Here is an 18,981-nt window from a genome sequence, read left to right as displayed (position 1 = left end):
GTCCGTGCTATTATCTAACTTACCATAGTGATTAACAGCCACAATAGACATCATCAAGATGTTTAGATGCTATGAGCAGAAAATGCAATTTCTTGGGAGGATCGTCATAGATGAAGTAAGAGGTTTTTGACATCTGCAATTAAATTTGTGAAATATTGTACTTCTATTAAATGGGAGCAAAACAGAATCTTATAATCAGGAGAACAAACTCCCAATCATTCAAAGTGGCTATTAATAATACTATAATGATCATACCAAAAGTCAGAGTCTTACATTGACATTGTACAATTTTATTTTGTGCACTTGGAAATATACTGTACATAGCTCAGAAACAAAGTTATCGTCAATATACTATCATGAATTTTTGACCTTCTTGTACAACAGAAAATGAACAAGGATTTGAAATATTTTTATATTACTTTCATTTCTTGCACAAACTTTATATGTATTAAAAATACTTACCAAAAATTGCAGTAAATAAACTAGGATATTATGTTGCATTACATTTTAATTTAATTATAATAAATCTTCCAAATGTACTAGTCACTGCAAGCACACAGAATTTTTGATGTTTCAAAATATACATAAACACTAAACCCCTGTCTTCAAGAAGTCATATGTTGTTTCTCAGATTTTATTTTGCCTTGTGAACAGCCGAGTGTTCTACCAGTGATTTCTCTTTAGAGCACAAATAGGCAGTGTATTAACCTCGAATGATGTTCCAAAGGACTACCTCCTCTTTACTGCACCACTCTTCCCAGCCTTACTGCCACTTCCAGACTTAGAAGATTTAGAAGAGAAGAGGCGAGTCATAAACTCTGAAACATCTGGTAACTCGTGATTCGGGTTCAGCATGTTCATGGACTGCTCCATCTCCTAGAACAGTAAACAACCACATGCTGTTACAATGCTTCATAAAGTACATGTAAATAAATGCAATGACACTAAGTAAAGCTTTTAAGAACACACAATACAGCAGTAAACTGAGTTTGGGCCAGCAACACACACACCTCAGTCTCAGTGTATCAACATAAACATTGTGAAATATTGAGACATTTTCAGAGACGAATCTGAAATTAACAAAAAAGATTCCAAAGACTACCATGCAGTTTAGAGAAACAAATATTCTTTTACTTTTATATGTTCTTATAAAACAATACCCCAGTTTTGACCTTACGTACAACAGTAACCATTCTGATTTAACAAGGAAAGCCAGGCTGGATCAAACAAATTAGATTAATTTACATTCATAGGAAATAAAATATTTATTCATGCTCCAAGTAATAGTTGGTGTTTCAAAACATCTGAAATTGATAAAATTGAATATACAAATTAAAGCGAATTAAGCAAGGAGCAAACTAAAAGCATCTTAAACACTCAGCATTTAACAACCAAATTCCAGAAAGATGAAGGTTTTTAATGTTGTGCTTTTATTTAAGAAAGGCTGCAGACCTTTGAACTACAGACCAGTAACCTAATATTGCTGACGGGCAAGTTATTTGAGAGGATTCTGGGAGACAAGATCTACAAGCACCTTGAAAGAAAAAGGACTGATTAACAACAATCAGCTTTGTTTTGAGTGGTAAATTTGACACATTGACACATGAATTTGACTGAATTGTTTTGAAGAGGTGACCATATCGACAGATGACAACAGCAATGCATTAGACAACATCTGCATAAACCTTAGCAAAACCTTTGACAAGGTTCCACATGGTAGACTGGTCTATAAGGTTTGATCACATGGGCTTGAATGCAACCTGGCTAATTGCTTACAAAATTGACTTGACGCTGGAAGACAGAGGATGGTGGTTGAGGGTTGTTTTTCAGACTGGAGGTCAGTGACCAGTTGTGAATCTGCATCAGATTTAATATCACTGGCATATGTCATGAAATCTGTTTTGTGGCAGCAAAACATATTTTAAAAAAACTATATAGTATCTATATTAAAAAATTAAAAGTAGATAAGTAGTGCAAAAAGGGAGGGCAAAATGTGGTGTTCATGGGCTTACTGTCCATTCAGAAATCTGTTGGCAAAAGGGAAGAAGCTGTTCCTGAAATGTTGAGTGTGTGGTTTCAGGCTCCTGTAGCTCCTCCTTGATAGTAGCAATGAGAAGAGGGCATATCCTGGGTGATGGATGCCCTTGATGACAGATGCTGCCTTATTGAGGCTTCATCATTTGAAGGTGTCTTCATTTGAAGCTGATTAAGTTTACAACTTTCCTGTGCAGGGGCCTATCCATACTAGTTAGAATGCTCTCCACATTACATTAACAGAAAATTGCGAGTGTCAATGGTGACATACCAAGTCTCCTCAAATTCCAAACAAAATATAGCCACTGTTGTGCCTTCTTTGTAATTGCATCAATGTGTTGGGACCAAGATAGATCATCAGAGATGTTAATGTCCAGGAACTTGAAACTGAGTTATAAGAACAGACTGGAAAGGCTCTTACTTTTTCTTCCCAGAGCATAGGAGCCAAGTGGAGACCTTATATAACTTTGTAAAATTATCAGGGGCATAGATATTATGCATAGTCACAGTCTTTTTCCCAGGGAAAGGGAGTCCATAGCTAGATGGCATAGGTTCAATGTGAGCAGAAGACTGAAAAGGGACCTGAAAGGCAACCTTTTTTCACAGAGAGTGATCTATACATGGAACTAGCTGCCAGAGGAAGTAATAGAGAGAGATACATCATGACATTTAAAAGACACTTGGACCGATACATGGATAGGAGAGATTTAGAAGAATATGGCCTGGATGAAGAAGTGGAGGGATGGGTTATTTCTTTAGTGGTTTGATCGGGGCGTGACTGCGCAAGCGCATGGACATCAGCCAGTGAGAACAGCGAGAAGAGTTTAAAAGGAGACAGCTTTATAGGCCGGGCAAGAGAGTACAGGGAGACAGCGTAGGAGAGCTTTAGCAGTAACGGGTTGAGGTGAGGTAGGTCACCTGTGTAGAATACAAACAGGAAGAATGTGTGCAAGGCCAGTGTTCTGTGCTGGGTGTCAGATGTGAGAAGTCTAGGAGACTCCCAGCCTCGGGGATGGCCACATCTGTACCAGGTGCATCGAGCTGCAGCTCCTTAAGGACTACGTTAGGGAACTGGAGATACAGCTCGATGACTTTCATCTGGTCAGGGATAAATGAGGAGGTGATAGATTGGAGCTATTGGCAGGTAGTCACACCAGGGCCTGGGGAGACAGATAAGTGGGTAAAAGCAAGGAGAGGGAAGAGCAGGAATCAGAGGCTAGAGCACTCCTGTGGCTGTACCCCTTGGCTACAAGTACTCCTGCTTGAGTACTGTTGGGGGGAGATGGCCTACCAGGAGGAAGAAATAGTGGCTGCACCTCTGGCACAGAGTCTGGCCCTGTGGCTCAGAAGGGTAGGGAAAGGAAGAGGATGGCAGCAGTAATAGGGAACTCTACAGTTAGGGGGTCAGACAAGCAATTCTGTTGACGCAGGAAAGAAGCATGGATGATAGTTTGCCTCCCAGATGCCAGGGTCCGGACTGTTTCTGATCACATCTACGATATACTGAAGTGGGAAAGAGAACAGCCAGAGGTTGTGGTACATATTGATACCAACGACACAGGCAGGAAAAGGGAAGAGGTCCTGAAAGCAGACTACAGGGAGTTAGGAAGGAAGTTGAGAAGCAGCACCAAAGAGGTAATACAGGATTGCTGCCTGTGCCATGCGACAATGAATATAGGAATAGAGTAAGGTGGAGGATAAATGCATGGCTGAGTGATTGGAGTGGCAGGGATTCAGATTTCTGGATCATTGGGACCTCTTTTGGGTAAGGAGTGACCTGTACAAAAAGGATGGGTTGCACTTTAATCCTACAGGGATCAATATCCTGGCAGGGAGGTTTACTAAGGCTATTGGGAGAGTTTAAACTAGGATTGCTGGGGGTGGGAACCAAACTGATGAGACAGAGGAAGAGGTGGTTGGCTCATAAATACAGAAAGCTTGTAGACAGTGTGAGAGGATAGGCAGGTGATAGAGAAGGGATGTGCTCAGACTGATGGTTTGAGATGTGTCTATTCTAATGCAAAGAGTATTATGAACAAAGTCGATGAGCTTAGAGCGTGAATCAGTACTTGGAGCTGTGACGTTGTGGGCATTACAGAGACTTAAATGGCTCAGGGGCAGGAATAGTTACTTCTGAGTGCCAGGCTTCAGATGTTTCAGAGAGGACAGGGAGGGAGGCAAAAGAGGTGGGGGCGTTGCACCGTTGATCAGAAATAGTGTCACAGCTGCAACAAAGGAGGAATACATGGAGGGATTGTCTCTATATCTTTGCGGGTGGAACTTAGGAACAGGAAGGGGTCAATAACTCTACTGAGTTCTTTTTATAGACCACCCAATAGTAACAGGCACATCGAGAAGCAGATAGGGAGACAGATTCTGGAAAGAGGCAATAACAGCAGCGTTGTCATGGTGAGAGATTTTAATTTCCCAAATATCTATCGGCATGTCCCTAGAGCAAGGAGTTTGGATTTGGTGAAGTTTGTTAAGATGTGTTCAAGAAGGTTTCTTGACACAATATGTAAATAAGTCTACACGAGGAGAGGCTGTACTTGATCTGGTTTTGGGAAATGAACCTGGTCAGGTGTCAGATCTCTCCGTGGGAGAGCATTTTGGAGATAGTGATCACAATTCTATCTCCTTTACCATAGCATTGGAGAGAGATAGAAACAGACAACTTCGGAAGTGTTTAATTGGAGCAAGGGGAAACATGAGAGTATCAGGGAAGAACTTGGAAGCATAAATTGAGGACAGATGTTCTCAGGGAAATGTAGGGAAGAAATTTGGCAAATATTCAGGGGATATTTGCATGCAGTTCGGCACAAGTATGTTCCAATAAGACAGGGAAAGCATGGTAGGGTACAGGAACAGTGGTGTACAAACGCTGTTGTAAGTCTAGACAAGAAGAAAAGAGGAGCTTATGAAAGGCTCAAAAAAACTAGGTAATGACAGAGATCCAAAAGATTATAAGGCTAGCAGGAAGGAGTTTAAGAAAGAAATTAGAAGATCCAGAAGGGGCCATGAGAAGGCCTTGGCGCACAGGATTAAGGAAAACTCCAAGTCAAGTACGTGAAGAGCAAGAGGATAAGATGTGACAGAATAGGACCAATGAAGTGTGACAGTGGAAAAGTGTGTATGGAACCAGAGAAAATAGCAGAGGTACTTAATGAATACTTTGCTTTAGTATTCACCTCAGAAAAGGATCTTGGCGATTGTCGGGATGACTTCCAGCGGACTGAAAAGCTTGAGCATGTAGGTATTAAGAAAGAGGATGCGCTGGAGTTTTTGGAAAACATCAAGTTGGATAAGTCACTGAGTCAAGACGAGATGTACCCGGGGTTACTGTGGGAGGCAAGGGTAGAGATTGCTGAGCCTCTGGCGATGATCTTTACGTCATCAATGGGGATGGGAGAGGTTCCGGAGAATTGGAGTGTTGCAGATGTTGTTTCATTTTTCAAGAAAGGGAGTAGAGATAGACCAGGAAATTATAGACCAGTGAGTCTTACTTCAGTGGTTGGTAAGTTGAGGGAGAAGATCGCGAGGCAGGATTTATGAACATTTGGAGAGGTATAATATGATTAGGAATAGTCAGCATGGCTTTGTAGAAGGCAGGTCGTACCTTACGAGTCTGACTGAATTTTTTTGAGGATGTGACTAAACACATTGATGAAGGTAGAGCAGTTGATGTAGTGTACGTGGATTTCAGGCAAGGCATTTGACAAGGTACCCCATGCAAGGCTTTTTGAGAAAGTAAGGAGGCATGGGATCCAAGGGGACATTGCTTTGTGGATCCAGAGCTGGCTTGCCCACAGAAGGCAAAGAGTGGTTGTAGACGGGTCATATCCTGCATGGAGGTCGGTCACCAATGGAGTACCTCAGGGATCTGACAGGCCTGTTCTCTGTACTATACGAGTCTAACTCTATGATCTTATAAATGTCTCCATGTGAAATCAACTCTTCCCCAAGTTTAAAGTTAGAACTTTCAGAATCTCATAGCCAAAGATATTTGGGCATCAGTGGGTATATTAGTCAAGTCTTACAACACATCATGAAATAACCAGATTAAGAAACATTAATTATTTTATTTATACTTTTGCCGAGAATCACAAAATTATATTACCTCATTGTGGCGACCCACCTCCTAGCACACTCGAACCGGCTCACAAATAGCCAGCGCGCCGGCATAAAGGCCAGTCCCAAAAGGGCGCCAGGTCTGCTTCACTAACAAAGGGAAAAGCTCGCGCGGGACTGTGAATACGTGCCTCCTACAGCGTCCGCACCCGGGGAGGGCGGGATCAGGGAGGCTTTGAAGCGAAGCCGTGGTTCGAATAAAATCTTCTTTACCTGCAGTTTACCGACTCTGTGTCATTATTTCAGCTCTGCGTGTAGCACACCGCTACAATTGGTGATCCCAACGGTCGAAACGATATTTGGACCGGAGATGAACGACGCCGCATCTGTTCGTTGAAACTGCCAAGCTTCTGGACGCTGCGACCTCACCTTTGGTTCCAGCAAGCAGAAGCCCAATTCCACATTCGGCAGATAACCTCAGAGGACACACGTTACTACTACGTGGTGAGCTCCCTCAACCAGGACACAGCGGCCCAGGTTGAGGAGTTTGTACAGTCTCCCCCAGCGGACGGCAAGTACACGGAATTCAAAGCCCTGCTCATAAGGACTTTTGGACTCTCATGGTGCGAGCGAGCTGCCCGTTTACTGCACCTGGATGGTTTGGGGGACAGATCTCCATCGGCTTCAATGAATGAGATGTTGTCTCTGGCTGGAGGACACAAGCCCTCCCTCATGTTTGAGCAGGTATTCCTGGAGCAGATGCCCGAAGACATACACCTGCTGCTGTCCGACGTGAATTTCAGCGACCCCCGGAAGGTGGCAGCCTGGGCGGACTTGCTGTGGAACACTAAGAAGGTGAGTGAGGCGTCTGTCGCACGGATCACCAGGCCACGCTCCCAGCAGCAAACCAGACCCGGCCCAGCCACAGAGCCCGCTAACCCCAGAGGCAGGGGTGGGGAGCCCAACGAACAATGGTGCTTCTACCACCAGCGGTGGGGCGCAGAAGCCTGCCACTGTAGCCCGCCCTGCAAGTTCCCGGGAAACGCCAGGGCCAGCCGCTGCTGATGGCTACGGCGGCTGGCCATCGGGATAGCCTCCTGTATGTGTGGGACAAGCGGTCGGGACGCCGTTTTTTGGTCGACAACAGTGCCGAGATCAGCGTCTTACCTCCGACAAGTTACGACACCCGCAACAGGGCACCGGGTCCCCCCCGAGGGCTGTGAACGGCAGCACAGTAAGGACCTATGGCACCCGTACAGTGCAGCTACAGTTTGGCTCCAGCCGGTTCACGTGGGACTTCACACTGGCCGCCGTAACCCAACTGCTTCTGGGTGCGGATTTTTTGCGGGCTCACAGCCTACTGGTCAACCTGTCCAGGAAGAGACTGGTCCACGCTGAGACCTTCAGACGTTCTCCCTGGGTGCAGCCCAGTTGCCAGCCCCTCACCTCGGCTCCATCACGCTGTCCGATAACGACTTCACCAGAGTCCTGGCGGATTTCCCATCGGTTCTGACACCACAGTTCACGCCCCCGACACGGCGTACAGCACCACCTCCCGACCCAGGGACCACCCGTGCTCGAAGGCTTCCTCCAGACAAGCTCCGACTGGCAAAGGAGTTCAAGAGGATGGAGGAATTGGGGATCAAACGGAGGTCCGACAGCTCATGGGCCTCCCCCCTGCACATGGTGCCCAAAGCAACAGGGGGCTGGAGACCATGCGGCGACTATCGCAGGCTGAACGAGGCTACTACACCGGACCGCTACCCTGTGCCGCACATTCAGGATTTTGCAGCAAACCTGCACGGCGCACGGATCTTCTCCAAGGTAGACCTCATCCGGGGATACCATCAAATCCCGATGCATCCTGACGACGTCCCCAAAACGGCACTCATCACCCCGTTTGGCCTTTTCGGGTTCCTCCGCATGCCGTTTGGCCTGAAGAATGCCGCATAGACGTTCCAGCGGTTAATGGACATGGTGGGACGCGACCTGGACTTCACTTTCATCTATTTGGACGACATCCTCATAGCAAGCAGCAGTCGTCAGGAGCATCTGTCCCACCTCTGTCAACTCTACGCCCGACTGAGTGAATACGGTCTAACAATCAACCCGGCCAAATGCCAGTTCGGGCTCAACACCATCGACTTCCTGGGCCACAGGATTACTAAAGACGGGGCAACCCCTCTGCCCGCTAAGGTAGACGCAGTCCGCCATTTCACCCGACCCACCACAATCAAAGGCCTTCAGGAATTCGTGGGTATGGTAAATTTCTACCACTGTTTCCTCCCTTCAGCTGCCCGAATCATGCGCCCCCTGTTCGCCCTGATGTCGGGTCCGGGCAAGGACGTTACCTGGGACGAGGAGTCCGTCGCTGCTTTCATTAAAACGAAAGAAGCCTTGGCAAACGCCACGATGCTAGTGCACCCCAAAATGGACGTCCCTACCGCCCTCACAGTGGACGCATCTAACATGGCAGTCAGTGGGGTACTGGAGCAACTCAACGCGGGTCGCTGGCAACCCCTGGCGTTTTTCAGCAAACACCTGCGACCGCCCGAGCTCAAATACAGTGCTTTCGACCGGGAACTGTTGGCGCTATACCTGACAATCCAGCATTTCAGGTACTTCTTGGAAGGTAGGCCCTTCACCGCGTTCACGGACCACAAGCCACTTACCTTTACGTTCACGAAGGTGTCCGATCCTTGGCCAGCAGCGCCATCTGTCCTACATCTCTGAATACACGACGGATATCCGACACGTCTCGGGTAAGGACAATGTCGTAGCGGACGCGCTCTCTTGCCCTAACATTCATGCCCTTTCCCAAGGGGTAGACTTTGAGGCACTGGCAGAGGCGCAGCAGGCAGACGAGGAGATCCCTAGTTACAGAACCGCAGTCTCCGGTTTGCAGCTCCAGGACCTCCCCATAGGCCCAGGTGAGAGGACCCTACTCTGTGACGTCACCACCGGCCAACCCCGTCCCGTTGTCCCGGCAAACTGGCGGCGCCGTGTTTTCGATTCTTCATAACTTAGCGCACCCCTCCATCAGGACAACCGTCCGGATGGTCTCCAGCAGGTTCGTTTGGTACAGTCTCCGCAAGCAGGTCAGTGAATGGGCCAAGACGTGCATCCACTGCCAGGCGGCCAAGGTGCAGCGGCACACCAATGCTCTGCCACAGCAGTTCCACCCCACCCACCGGCGTTTCGACCACGTTCATGTGGATATCGTGGGCCCCCTGCCAGTGTCACGAGGAGCGCGGCACCTCCTGATTATTCTGGACTGGTTTACAAGATGGCCAGAGGCGATCCCGCTCACCGACACCACCTCCAAATCTTGCGCCCAGGCACCGATCACCACCTGGGTGTCCTGCTTTGGTGTACCGGCTCACATTACCTCCGACAGAGGTGCCCAGTTCACCTCCAGCCTGTGGTCAGCTATGGCCAGCCTTTTGGGGACTCAGCTGCACCACACCACTGCCTACCACCCACAGTCGAACGGACTAGTGGAGTGTTTCCACCGCCACCTAAAGTCGGCTCTCATGGCCTGCCTGCGAGGAGCTAACTGGGTGGACGAGCTTCCCTGGGTCCTACTCGGCAACCGCACAGCGCCCAAAGACGATCTGCACGCCTCGTCGGCCGAGTTGGTGTACCGCGCACCCCTGGTCGTCCCCGGGGAGTTCATACCAGCCCCAAGGGGGCACGACGAAGAACCCGCAGCAGTCCTGGGCAGACTACACGAGAGGCTCGGCAACCTGGCCCCCATACCCACTTCGCAGCATGGGCAGAACCTGACCTGCGTACCCAAAGACCTGCAGAACTCTAAGTTTGTGTTTGTACAAAGGGGCTGGCATCGGCCAGCGCTGCAGCGGCCCTACGAGGGGCCATTTACGGTGCTCAGGAACAACGGGTCCACGTTCGTGCTGGACGTTGGGGGGAGAGAGGAGGTTTTCACGGTGGACCGACTCAAACCGGCCCATGTGGACATGGCACAACCGGTCAAGTTCCCGGCACCGCGGCGCAGAGGCCGACCTTCCAAACAGGGTCCAGCCCAGACTGTGGACATTGGAGGGTGTATCGCCGGTTCTGGGGGGGGGTTATGTGGCGACCCACTTCCTAGAGCACTCGAACCGGCTCACAAATAGCCAGCGCGCCGGCATAAAGGCCAGTCCGAAAAGGGTGCCAGTGCCAGGTCTGCTTCACTAACAAAGGGAAAAGCTCGCGCGGGACTATGAATACGTGCCTCCTACAGCATCTGCGCCCGGCGAGGGCGGGATCAGGGAGGCCTTTAAAGCGAAGCCGCAAAGTTCGAATAAAATCTTCTTTAACTGCAGTTTACCGACTCCGTGTCGTTATTTCAGCGCTGCGTGTAGCACACTGCTACATCATTACACAAAGAGTTAAATAGTTCTTGGAAATTACAAGTGAATTGATCAACCAAGTTAGTTAATAAAAGGTTATTAGGTGAAGATTGCCATGAATTCAATATTTTAAATCCTGTTCTGTACTTCCCTCAAATTGCATACCAGTGGCTCAACAGCATACCACAAGCATTCTTTTGAAATTTATAATACAGTCCATTTTGAAATCCAGATCAAATTTCTCTTCACTAACTTTGTCACACAGTATTTGATTTAATGCTGAATACTCACCCTTCTCATCTCAGGATCATTAGTGTTGACCACTTTAGGCAACAAGAGGATGATCAGCAAGGGAAGAACCATCATCATTACCTGTGAAATTGCAACAAGTACAAATCTTAAGTTATTATAAACGAAGTTTTCACTGACTTTCAGCCCATCTGAGGAAAACTATATGACACAACTCCAAACTTTTATCATTCAAAATAATTATGTATAACGTTGCAACCAAAACAAGCACAACACTACAGAAAGATGAAAAAGAATAACTGTCGAACAATGGTAAGTATGTAATTTTCCCTTAGCCTATTTCTGTATAATCTATTTGTATAAACTGAGCCAGCGAATTAATTCTAATTTATAATGTTAAATCATACCAATAACTGCTTGAAATGTTTACATTTCATTACAGACCACTCAAAAGATTGTACAAATTCCTGGCTGAATCAAACTTAACTCAATCATTACCCTGACTCCACCCAAACCCATGACTGAAAATACTTTTGAGCAACTCAGGAATTGCTCCAAGACTGCTGCTAACCTCTGAGCCTGACCTACTGCATAAAGATGAATTCGGAAGGGAAGGGTAATTGAATGCAGAATGGGCTTGTTCCATAAAAAGTGCACTGTGCAGCTGCTTTTGCTGAAAAAAAAGCTCTGCAATATAGATGAACATTAAGCTAGCTTATACATTGATTATCTTCCCATTCTTCCTCAATTAGAATACAAGAACGAATAATAATTTCTTCCTTAACTACACAACTTAAGACAGTTACTGTCTGTTACTAAGAAATATCTTAAAATGTTCAATGTAAATTACTTTTTTTAAATAGTCACTGTCATTGAAGACAAACATTAACTATCAGATAAAGTAACAACTTCCCACAAATAGCAGCTGTAATGTCCTGGTTTTACATTTTTACTGTTATGCTGTAGGTATTTCATTTAGCAGTTCTGTAAGGGCAGTCTGTTGTGCTTTCAGCCTGTCTAGGTTATTGTTGAAGATAAGGGATGATGAGGAACATGTACCATCCAATTTGGATGGTGGAACTGGGGGAGGTTTTTTTGGTGAGGGACTCCAGGTTGGTCTTGGGATATTTGTTTGGCGGGAGATGAAGAGAGAAGACGATGGAGAGAACAAGTCATAGGATTCGACCCAGTGCAAGACGTTATTTGATGAAGCTAGGTGCTGAAATCAATATGGTGAAAAGTTGAGCTCTAACTTGTGCACATTTGACTGCTTAATTACAATGGGCCCTTTTCTTTTTGTTTTTTACTAACCCTTTAGTTAAGATTCATAAATACCATTCTTTTAACTGTATGCAGTGTACTGTCTGCTATTTGGCACTAATTTGTAACAAAGTAGCAAATTACACAGCATTAACACAAACCAAGGTTTGGGGTGGGATTGAGTCATCTCAATCTCACGGGACCAGAGAGTCTCTTCCTTAGACTTGTGCAGCCAAGGAAACCAGGGGGTTTCACAATTCATTTAAATACATTAGTTGATTTGTTCCAACAATGCAAAATAAAGGCCAATTAATTATTGGGAAGCTTTCCCTTCTTTTGCTTTTGGGAAGTATTACAGGGCTGTTATACCTAGTGAGATTATTGGTGAAAGTCATTTCAACATGTCCACCATTACAGGTAATAAAATTCCAAATAAAATATTTTGAATATATTGTGCAGAACCGTCTTTTAGCTTCCAGTTTCATAAGAACAAAGTAAAGAGATGTAGTAATATATCTTTGACAAACACGTACCATAGGATTCATGAGGAAATCTGTCCAACCCCATGTTTCTCGCTTCATGAAGTATGGAGGAGGACCAGTAGATTTGATTTGTATTGGATATGGTAGCCTAATGACTTCAGATGCCTTTAAATAATTCACCTGCCTTGCCCTGGTAAGAAAGCAAATAATGAGGAAGTATTTTCTTGTCCAAAATGCAGCAACTATTTTCCATCCTTTTGTTTCATTTAGAAATTGCCCTAATTTGTTAAGGTGTTGAATTTAATTTATTCACATATGATCCTGAACAATGGCAAAGTCTGGGAACTATTTAAAATTTGAAAGCAAACATAAGCTTTACTACAGTAGTTATGGTTTGTTTTTAATCTTATTGACAAAAAAAAAACATAGAAACATAGAAAATAGGTGCAGGAGTAGGCCATTCAGCCCTTTGAGCCTGCACCACCATTCAGTATGATCATGGCTGATCATCCAACTCAGAACCCTGTACCTGCTTTCTCTCCATACACCTTGATCCCTTTAGCCACAAGGGCTAGAGGGATTATTTAATTATTTAATAATTATTTTAATTATTATTAAAACCAACATGATATACATTTAAAAATTAGTTTTTAAACCTATCAAAATACATGATGTCATGCTGCAGTACAAGAAAATCAACTCCAAGTGTTGGAACATTCTTACCTGATTTTACCTTTGGAGGTAATGTCAACTCGCACGGGCTCAAAGCGGTATGCTGGTGAAACTATTTCCACTACATATGATCCAGAAGGGACATCATTTACAGTGAAAGTTCCATCTGTCCTATAAAGTAAGTTATATTGTATGAAATACTTAAAGCTATTCTATAAAGAAACATAATTTTAAGTTCCCACATACTGTGTCACTGTAATGCAATATTAAGTACTGCAAGAAGACAAAGGGCAAAATTTCTCAGTTGCGCTCAATGCCTAACATATCTAATCACTGCAGAAAATGGAACCATAGTTCTGAAGGTGATGAAAACAATGAAGACATCATTGTTGTGTAGAAATCTAAAATGGTACAGAAGACTGCGTTTTGAATGAAGATTGGGTTTTCACCCATGAACAAATGCAACAATAAAAACACTAAAGCACTGTATGGCAAGTGTGTTTTTACAAACTGAACAATGATGACAAAACAAATTCTAATTATATAAAGGCAAGTTCTTATGCAAAGCATGAAGATCACACAGAAATACCCCTGAAATTGGGCAGTGGAGGCAAAATCCCAGAATTAAAGAGCAGCTGAACACTGCTAGGATTGACCAATCAATTTCTTCTGGGCTGATGGATTAGGGGTGAATATATTCTTTCATATTTACAAGAAATTTAAAAACCAATACTCAGTTCTGTATATCTTTCAAATTTGTCAATGATTCTTTCTGACTATAGAACATTAATCTTGCTAATGCTTCAAGAATATCCTGAACATACGCAGATCACTCTGAGATCGAAGACCTTAGTGAACTTAAATTAAAATACATCAAATCAAATTATTAATAAATTAAGTTCACCATTTCCCCATAAGAGTTATTTACTACATTGCATCCCAGTAGTAAACATCATGAAAAGTACACAAGGAATTTCTGGACTGCACACAATCTACAAATCAACAAGCCACCTGTAGCCATTTTGACAGAGCAACTGAGGACAAGATTTACTTCAGCAAGACACTTGTGGAGGAGTTCCAAGTAAATTTATTGTCAAAGTATAATGTCACCATATACTATCCTGAGATTCATTTTCAAATAAACACAACAGAATCAATGAAAAACTGCACACAAGGACACACAAACAACCAATGTGCAAAAGCCAACAAATTGTGCAAATACAAAAAAGAAACAACAATAAATAAATACTGAGAACATGACTTGTAGAGTCCTTGAAAGTAAGTCCACAGGTTATGGAATCAATTCAGTGTTGGGGTGAGTGAAGTTACCTACTCTGGTTCAAGAGCCTGATGGTTGAGGGTAATAACTGTCCTTAAAACTGGTGATATGGGACTCAAAGCTCCTGTATCTCCTTCCTGATGGTGACAGTGAGAAGACAGCATGACTTGGATGTGGGGGGTCCTTGATGATGGATGCTGTTTTCAAGAAGATATTCAAACCAGAGTCCCTGGATAAACCTGGAGATCTGCAATTTGCTGAAGGCAGGATCTGGGGTGTTTACGACCAGTGATCCAGAACTCTACAAGAAGTCCACGTACATCCTACAGAAGGCCATCGTGAGAGTGAGAAAGCAATTCAGCATGAAGTTAATTAGATGCGTGACAGTTATGGCAGAATTTACATGCCATTCTAAAATGTGAAACCCAACAGGATAAATGGCAGTGATGCTTCACTCCCTGAGGAGTTCAACATCTTTCATGCATGCTTTGAAAGGGAAAACAACACCATGTCATTGCAAATCCCCACAGAATCTGGTGGCCTTGTGATCTGTCTCAAAGGCTGATGTCAGAACATCCTTCAAGAGATAATCCTTGAAAGGACATTAGACTCCAAAAGCATACCAGTCAGGGTACTGAAAACCTGTGCCAACCAACTGTCCTTGAAAACTCCAACAATCTTCAACCCAGTGCTGCAGTCAGAGGATCCCAGCTACTTCAAAAGGGTATCAAACGTACTGGAGAGCAAGGTGAGCTACCTCAATTATTATCCCCAGTAGCACTCACATCTACTGTAATTAAGTGGTTTAAGAGGCTGGTCACGGCCTGAATTAACTACTGCCTGAACAATGATGTGAACCTTCTACAATTTGCCTACCGCCACATCAACTCCATAACAAACATGGTGTCCCTGACACTTCACTTGGCTTTGGTGCACCTGCACAATCAAGGCTGCTGTTTATTAATTATAGCTTAGCATCCAACACCATCAATCAACAAGCTTCAAAACCTGGGCACCGGTACTTCTCTCTGCAACTGGATCCTTAACTTCCTTACTGGGAGATTACAGACAGTACACATCAGTATTAACATCCCCTCTTTGCAGACAATGAACACTGGTGCACCTCAAGGATGCACGCTTAGCCCGTTGCTCTAAGCTCTCTACATTAGTGACTGTGTGATGGGGCACAGCTCAAATGTCATCTGAAAATTTGCTGATGACACAACTATTGATGGCAGAATTTCAGATGGCAATGAGGGAGTGAGAGAAAACAGATGCTTGGATGGTGTCTCAACTACTTTGCGTCTCGACATCAGCAAAACCAAAGAATTCACTGTGAACTTCAAGGTGAAATAAGGAGAGCACACATCCTCATCAAGGAAAGGGTGAGCAGCTTCACGGTCCTGGATGTCAGCATCTCAGAGGATCTATCCTGGGCCCAATATATTGATGCAATTACAAAGATGACATGCAGGGGCTACACATCATTAGGAATTTGAGGAGAGTGGGCAAAGACTCCAGCAAGTTTCTACAATACACTGTGGAGAGCATTCTGACTGGTTGAGTCAGCACTCCCTGGCACTGCGGACATGTTCAAAAGGTGATGCCTCAAGAAGGCAGTATCCATTTTAAGGATCCTCACTATTGGGGACCTGCCCTCTTCTCATTACAACCATCTGGGAGGAGGTACAGGGGAGGAGTACAGAAGCCTGAAGATCCACACTCAACATTTTAAGAATAGTCTTTTCCCTCCACCATCCAATTTCTGAATGGCCCATGAACACTGCTGCTCTATCCCTCTTTTGCACTAATTATTTGTAACTTATAGCAATTTTTATGTCTTAAACTACACTGCTGCCACAAAGCACAAATTTCACAACCTATGTCAGTGATGATAAACCTGATTCTGGACACATCTGAGCTCTGGTTCCAGTGGAAAGGGACAATAGCAACTGGGGCCCCAGCTCCCACATTTCCTTTCCATTCAACCAGGCCCTGGTTCTCATGCTAACTTTTCCCTGGCTCTCACATTTCCTTTTAATTCTCTGGGATGATTGGAATATGAAGTGTGGTCAGAAATAATATCCAATCGTCATAAAAGTCTGTTAGTCTGGAACCACCAAATTCCTGAATGTGCTAAATTTATGAATTTTCAATGGGAGGCCAGTTAAGAGTGTGTTGGAAAAATGTAGATCACAACAGTGTTAATTTAGTCACTAGCACAAGCAACAATTCTACTCATATCACTTCATAACAGATTATGAATCAGAGATTATGAATCCTAATTTTGGAATTTCAAGATCTACTGCAGTTACACTAGCAGGAGTGATAAGATAGCCTGATGAATCCTACAAAACAAGTCCAAAATCCAATTGTTGGCCTGCATTGAGAGACTAATTGCACCTAAGCTTCTAGCTGGGGAGCAATAATTCAAATTTTGGTTTCCATTCCCACTCCAGAGTACCATAATCCAGACACACAACAAACAGGCTGTCACTAGGTATTTTGTCAGAAATCAGACATCTTGGGTTGGTATTAAACTGAGGCTTTACAATCTCAGGTGGAAGCAAGAAGTCTGATGGCAGAGCTGACATTTCATCCCAATCTCCTGTCCATGCTTATACCTCAAAAAATACCACTGTCAGATTATTAGGACATTGCTGTTTGTGGGAGCCTGTGCTGGGCAAATTGGCAGTTGAGTTTTCAACGTTATACCATAAAAAGAAAACTCAAAAACCATTAAGGATCTTTAAAGCAACATGTTTTTAGGCTCTGAAATATTAAGGAATACACCCTTTTGATTCAATGAACCAGTCAAAGTAATTCCAAATAGAAATCCTAAACAGTTTCACCACCACTTTCCATACCTCTGTACAAACCGGTTACTTCTCCTTTGTGCCAAATTTAGAGGGTTTTAGCCACAGCTGGCACCACTGTTTATATAATTAAAGAAAACATCTTGAGACTGACACCTTGCGACTACTGGCAGCCGGAGGTTAAAATGACCCAGCGCTCCCTCCGGCCCGGGCCTACAGCCACATCTTCTCCCCACCCCACACCCTCTTCCCAACTTCTGTTCCCCCAAACCTCCCTTCCCCCCTCCCCTCTCCACGGTCGTTACTTGAAGAAGCCGACGTGCTCCTCTCCCTCAACCAACACCCGCGCCGTGTAAATCCAGTCCTGCGCCTTGACTCCCGGCACCACTGCTCTGCCCTCGATCTTAAACCTTTCCCCGCTGGTGCCTTCGGCCTCCGAGCCAGCGCATAACCACCAGCGAGCTGTCAGCAGCAAATACGGGAGGAACCGACAACAGCAGCAGACCGCCGCCATCATTCCGTCTCCAGCAAGGAGAGCTGCGCAGCCGCACTGTCGCCGTCAACTCTGACCCCGCACCGATTATTGTAACGCAGGAGCTTTGCGGTCCGGTTACGGCAAGTTTAGCAGCTGCGAACTTCCTAAAAAGTAAATCTAACTATATGAAAAAAAAAGCTGAGAACACATTGCTTAGAGCCGGGACTGTAAAAGTGGGATACCCAGAGGGAAAAAGTTAATCAACGTCTTACGTTTCAATTAACATTTTATTTTACAATTCAACAAGACTTTTCAACGATCGATTAAGTGGCCCTTTTAAAAATGATTTCGTATATAAGAATGCCTTTGTTCATTTGAATGAAAAAGATCATTCAGTTTTCAGGTCTATCGTTAGGTAAACGGAGTTATGGAAAATAGGTTGCAGGAGTAGATAATTCGGCCATATCAACACACACAAAGTGCTAGAGGAACTCGGAAAGTCAGGAAGCATCTATGGAAGTGAGTAGCCGAGAGGCTTCTTCAGGACTGAGAAGTAAGGCGGGACATGCCAGAATAAAAAGGTGGGAGAGGGGAAGGAGGCTAGCTGGAAGGTGATCGGTGAGGCCAGGTGAGTGGGAAAGGTAAAGGGCTGGAGAAGAATTAATCTGATAGGAGACGTGAGTGAACCATAGGAGAAAGGGAAGGGCGAGGGAACTCAGGGGAAAGTGATAGGCCTGTGAGAAGAGGTAAAAGGTTAGAGTGAGAAATGGGGGGGGGGGGAATTTTTATTTTACAAAAATCGATATTCATGCTATCAGGTTGGAGGCCACCAGATGGGAATATAAGGTGTTGCTCACCACCCTGAGGGTGGCCTCATCTTGGCGCAAATCGGAATTAAAATGTTTGGCCACCAGGAAGCCCTGCTTGTGGCGGATGGAGCAGAGGAGCTCGACAAAGTAGTCACCCAATTTATGACAGGTCTCACCAATGTGGAGGCCATATGCCATCCTAAGAAAGACCCAATTATTCCTCAACATAAGAGATTCTGCAAATGTTGGAAATCCAGAGCAACACACAAAATGCTGGAGGAACACAGCAGGTCAGGCAGCATCAATGGAAATGAATAATGTGTAGTTGGTCAGCTATTCAGAATTGAGAAGAAATTCCTTCACACAAGATCGTGAATGCTTGGAATTGTGTACCTTAGAGCATTGTGGAAGTTTTGTTATTGAGTATTTCAGGACAGCAAATGATTTATTTTTGATTATTTAAGAATTCAAGAGTTTGGTGTTAG

General features: G+C 44.6%; 1 protein-coding gene across 1 annotated transcript; it reads right to left on the bottom strand.

Annotated features, from left to right (window-relative positions):
- Window positions 1–269: 269 nt before the first annotated feature.
- Window positions 270–17,763, bottom strand: emc7b (ER membrane protein complex subunit 7b). Its single transcript, XM_059955593.1, has 5 exons — window positions 17,518–17,763; window positions 13,169–13,288; window positions 12,497–12,635; window positions 10,746–10,826; window positions 270–876 (listed from the first exon to the last, which is right to left on the bottom strand). The coding sequence occupies exons 1-5, from the start codon at window positions 17,727–17,729 to the stop codon at window positions 730–732; spliced, it is 699 nt and encodes a 232-aa protein (XP_059811576.1). The 5' UTR covers window positions 17,730–17,763; the 3' UTR covers window positions 270–729.
- Window positions 17,764–18,981: the final 1,218 nt, after the last annotated feature.

This window comes from Hypanus sabinus, chromosome 2 (assembly GCF_030144855.1).
Source record: "Hypanus sabinus isolate sHypSab1 chromosome 2, sHypSab1.hap1, whole genome shotgun sequence".
Classification (NCBI taxonomy): Eukaryota; Metazoa; Chordata; class Chondrichthyes; order Myliobatiformes; family Dasyatidae; genus Hypanus; species Hypanus sabinus.
Note: the sequence above shows the minus strand (reverse complement) of the source record. Positions and strands in the feature narration are given on the sequence as shown.

What these genes read in the sequence shown, in the direction of transcription:
- emc7b (XM_059955593.1), bottom strand. Translation starts at nt 17,729, where the DNA reads ATGATGGCGGCGGTCTGCTGCTGTTGTCGGTTCCTCCCGTATTTGCTG. An exon ending in ACCTCCAAAGGTAAAATCAG is followed by an intron (nt 12,636 to 13,168) that starts GTAAGAATGTTC and finishes CTTTCTTACCAG; the next exon opens with GGCAAGGCAGGTGAATTATT. An exon ending in ATGATCCTGAGATGAGAAGG is followed by an intron (nt 877 to 10,745) that starts GTGAGTATTCAG and finishes TTACTGTTCTAG; the next exon opens with GAGATGGAGCAGTCCATGAA.